This window comes from Gavialis gangeticus, unplaced genomic scaffold (genome assembly GCF_001723915.1).
Source record: "Gavialis gangeticus isolate Ggan-Ray unplaced genomic scaffold, GavGan_comp1, whole genome shotgun sequence".
Classification (NCBI taxonomy): domain Eukaryota; kingdom Metazoa; phylum Chordata; order Crocodylia; family Gavialidae; genus Gavialis; species Gavialis gangeticus.
Window position 1 is genome coordinate 33,622,641 of NW_017728995.1, and position 4,747 is coordinate 33,627,387.

The following is a 4,747-nucleotide window of genomic DNA, read 5'->3' on the forward strand; positions in this document are numbered from 1 at the left end:
GTCCCTTCCGACCCTAGAAACTATGAAACTATGATCCTGGTTTCCTGCTATTTAAGAAAAATCCCCAATTTTTATATTCCCCAAATCCACATTTTTTTGTGATTTAAATGAAACACCACTAATATATATATATATATATATATACACATACACACACACAGACACACATATATTATTTACACACACATATATATATACATACACACACATATATATATATTTACACACACATATATATACACACACACACACATACACAGTGGTGTTTCACACAGATTCACAGAAGTTTAGAGCTGGAAGGGACCTCGCGAGATCATCGGGTCCAGCCCCACCCTGCTCTGGGCAGGATCATGGAAAAATGTGGATTTGGGATTACGTTTTTTTAACTGAAAATTGGGGATGCTTTTAAATCAGAGAAAACCAGGATGCCTACTTATGAGCATGGAGAGAAACCACACTAAGTCTTTGCAGGCTATCTGCAAAGGAGTCACTTCACCCATCGCTGAAATGCAGCCAACTCTGGGGGAAGTGTCTCCCTATGCCTGAAGAAGGGGGCTTGTACCTGAAAGCTTGCAAAGAACTTTGTTTCACCTACTCAGTTGGTGTGATAAAAGATATCACATCTGCCCAAAGAAGCTTGCTTGCCTATGTCCTTCGACCAACACAGCTACACCAAAAACTCTGCTGCATGTCACAGCATTACTGAGTAAGTCAGCATTACTGAATAGCTCAGGATAGGAGATGGAGCTCAAGGGAGCTGCCCCTCACATCTCTGAGAGTAGCCAAGACACATCTGGACCCTGCTCTTTTCTCTCCTGTGCCCTACAGCTTCGACCAAGCCTGTTTCTGCAGGTGCACTGGTAATGGGCTGAAACCCCTTTCACCGCTTGGCCACAGATTTATATCAAGCCACAAAGACTGGGTGGCTGTAGGGTGGCCTCCGGGAAGCGAGTGCCAGTGGTGCGCTGCCTGGTTCCTAGCAGATATCACCATAGGAAGCACCAGCACATCTGGGGCTGGCTGGCAGCGAGACCGCAGGTCAGATGGGCTGTGCTCTTTAGAGTTTCCTTGCAGGTGAGAAAGGTTTTCCTAATATCTAACCTATACTCCCCTTGCTGCAATTTGGGTCCATTGCTCCTCATCATCTGTCCCCACTGAGAACAGTTTTGCATCATGATGGCAACGGACCAGAGACGGGGGCTGGCCCTGGCGCTCTGGGAGCAAATCTTTGAAGGAGGTTGCTGCCAGCTGCATCGCATCAAATCTGCCTCTCTGAAACACACGGCACAGAGCTGCACCCTCAAAGAGCCCTCTGTTTGGAAACGGGCAGGGACTCGGTCATGCTGGTCTCGGGCTGCCTGTTCCAGGGTTGGGGGAAGCGCAGATCTTCCTCGACTACCCCACAGCACGGATGCATGTCTGTACTTGGCCACACACACATGCACATTGGGGCTTTAACCTGGCAGCTGGCTGCACTCAAAGCTTATCAGCACAAGAAATCTGCATGCATTAATATCCCAGTAGGGTATATGCACGGGTTTTACTGGTATTCTTATACTACCTGGGGCATATTTATAAGGTTGTAACTGCATCTGCTTGAAGGTGCAGACTGGTAAGTGGCACAATCTCCCCCCACTTAGCTGACATCCTTCTCCCCATACCCAGTGCATCGGTAGCCCAGGCCTCGGGCGCTCCTCATTTTTTCTTGCATGGCTGAATACCAAAAATGACCCCTATCTCATTCCTGAAATGGCTAAATAAACAAACAGCTCAACAAAGAGGCCTTCATCCTGCTGCCCCAGTGCTTTCCCATCTCATTAGGCTCAATTAGGCCCTTGCCTTTGTAGGGGCAAATGAGCGTAGGCAAAAAATAAAGCCCAACCTGCCTCTGAATGGGAGCATTTGCCACAGAGGCAGAAAGACGGCGCTCCGGGAGACTGCACGGCGGTCTCGGGGCGGCCAGCTGGATGGCAGAGAGATGAGATTGCCACGGCCAGACAAACTCTCCTCTATTGCCGCGCTTTCCCGTGCTGCCAAAGCCAAGCACGGCGGCTTATGGGGAAAGCGTCCCCGTTTCACACTGCTTGGACATGCAAAGCCAACACAGCACCATGTCTCTGGTCATTAGCGGGTCCTCTATGACGGTAGCACCTGCTTTTGTTGCATTGAACTTTTCCCAGGCCCCTCTCCTAGCCATACAGATTGTCCCCCTTGCAAGCCCCGGCAGGGAGGAAGGAAGAGAGGAGCTGGGGCTGGCAGGGAGGAAGGAAGAGAGGAGCTGCTCCGAGCCCCAGCGCATGTGGGGTGCCCGGGGGTCACCGCCCTGCAGGGAGGGGAAGGGTCTGCTCTCCGGAGGAGCTGAGTACCCACACCTCACCTGCGACGGCTTCGTAGAGGTCGGCTTGATAGTCCAAGGACTCGTGCTCCTCGAAGCGCTGCGGCCCCTCGCACAGGACGCGGCACTCCTCGTCGGCCATGTAATACTCCCCCAGGGCTCGCTCCAGCTGCTCGATGGCCGGCCCGTACTCTTCCCTGTCGTAGTGCTTCACCCCCGCGCTGTAGGCCTCCTGCAAAGAAGCCCAGCAGGCCCTTGAGGTGTCAGAACAGCAGTCCTGGAGCACACGTGCATGGACCCAGGCAATGGGGGAAGGCAGTAAATCAATGCCCGAGCTGCTGGGGTTTCCTGAACAACCCTCACCTCCTTTTTTCCCGTGCTGGATGTGTCACAATATTCCTCCTCCTCCTCCCAGATACCCTGATCCCAGAAGCACAACACTTAGCACATGCAAGACGTGGCTGGAGATGGACCCTTTCGAGGGATGCTTAGGCCAGTGATCACACCCAGTGCTATCAGGCGACCCCAAGAAAGAACGGTGGTCGTGGGTCATGACTCAGTTTCCCTGCTCTGTTTTCAACTGGCCAAGAGATTATCTCAGAGAAATGGGTGAGAATACAGAAATCTGAACCTGAACTGTATTCATCTCTGCCACTCAAAGGCAAAGGGATGCCTCAAACCATCAGGATGGGTATTGAAGACCCTGAGACGTTGCCACCCAGTAGTGAGCAGGTCTCTGTATTCTCTGCTACGTATCATAATGTTGCCTGATGAATAACATCCCAATAAACTGGAGTATAGTTCAGATGAATTTGCTTTGGCTTCTCTTGTACTTCTCTGGATAAAATCAAGGCCCCCAGAGTCATCCTGGGTGCAACATGGCGGCACTGGGAATAGTGTGAGGTCCTACTGCTTCGGATGCGGCTCGTCACCCTGATGGCATGTTGCAGCCTCTTCCAGCATCTCGCCTAGGCGAGGTGGCTGGGAAGGGGAGACAACCTGGTGCCCTGGCAATCCCTTGCTTCAAGAACGGTACCTGAGGCTGCTGTTGCACCCCCCAGGGTCATGCCGGTGGGGCTGGGTGTGATGAAGCCCTCTTATGCCCTCCCTACTGCTTCCTAATCAGGTGTGTGTGCCACATGCAGCTCCTCCAGACTGGAGAATCTGGCCTCAAATAGGTGTGCACAAGCCAGGACGTGTAAATCAGCTTGTGCAATGTGTGCAGAGGTAATGAAGCAATCCATCACGCCAGGCCACAGAGAGCAATGAGCAAGGGAGGAAGGAGCTCCCCAAAGGGGGAGCGACCGGCACAGGGCACAGGATGGAGGATGCCTGGACCACTGTATTCATTCATATACCATGCGCCTCCAAATCAGACACGCTCCTTGCTTGGAGAAGGCAGAAGCAAAGAAAAAAGATAGATTTTCCCCTTTAACCCAAGAGTCAACCTCCTCGTTTAAGACCCAGACCCCAATATAATATAATTTGAAGGGGAAACATGAGCATGGTATGCGAAAAAATAAGGTAACAGGGCACGTGGGGTTAGCTTGGTGCAAATTCAACTGATTGCAGCCATGTACCTTTCTGATTTGCCCCGACCACAGTCTGGCTGACACTTGCCCTTCTCGCCAGCCTGGGGAGAGCCAGATTCCCAAACTCACCATGTGTGGCCTGGCCTCTCGGTCAACCAGAGTGGCCTTCCCGGCCATGGTCTTGTAGTTCTCGATGTCCTGCTGCATTTCCAGGTGCTCGGGGTTCGCCAGGAAGAAGGTGTGAGCTGCATCCGCTGCCTCCTCCAGCTTGTTCAGCTAGAACGAGAGAAAAAGCATCCGGCGGTCAGTGCCCCGTGACAGCCCAGAAACAAGCCCTGCTCCTGGTCACCCCGACCTGGATGCAGAGCGTTGCATTGCTGAATTTAGGGGGAGATCCCGTCTTTCCATGTCGCGCCAGGCAGGTGTTTCTAGCACATGCTTGTGCGCAAAGGGAAACTCCCTGGTAACAACACGATGGAGAAGCATGCCAGCCGTCCCGACAGACAGACCACAAAGCCCCGTCGGCTCTCCAAAGACGTTACTCATCCATGAGAGAGCAGCAGCCCACCGTGGACCGCAGCCAGCACCAAGACGAAAGCAGGGAGCTCTAGCACAGCATCCGGGGGGGGTCCTGAGCACGAACCGCCTGCCACTTGGACAGACTCTGGTGGGGAACGGGACGGGAAGCCACATCCGCTTGTTTGCTTTGGTCCTGTCTGCTGGCAACAGCTCAGCTTCCCAGACCAGCCAGCCAGCGTGGGGAGCATCGTGCATCCCCGGTCTGTGCTCCGGCCGGTGATGCTGGTCAAGGGGAAGCGTCGTGAATTGACTCAGCCAGAGCAGGGCTCCGGGATGGCAGAGTCACCGCACTGGGTCAGAC

The 4,747-nt window shown here is 53.1% G+C and overlaps 1 protein-coding gene across 1 annotated transcript in view; it reads right to left on the minus strand.

Annotated features, from left to right (window-relative positions):
- P3H2 (prolyl 3-hydroxylase 2) overlaps nt 1-4,228 on the minus strand; it is a 19,312-nt gene extending 15,084 nt beyond the window's left edge. Inside the window, exons 1-3 of the mRNA XM_019503477.1 lie at nt 4,223-4,228; nt 3,997-4,143; nt 2,378-2,567 (exon numbers count right to left, since the gene is read on the minus strand). Coding sequence (XP_019359022.1) covers nt 2,378-2,567; nt 3,997-4,074 — 268 coding nt within the window. The 5' untranslated portion in view covers nt 4,075-4,143; nt 4,223-4,228. The remainder of the gene's footprint in view (nt 1-2,377; nt 2,568-3,996; nt 4,144-4,222) is intronic.
- Nucleotides 4,229-4,747: the final 519 nt, after the last annotated feature.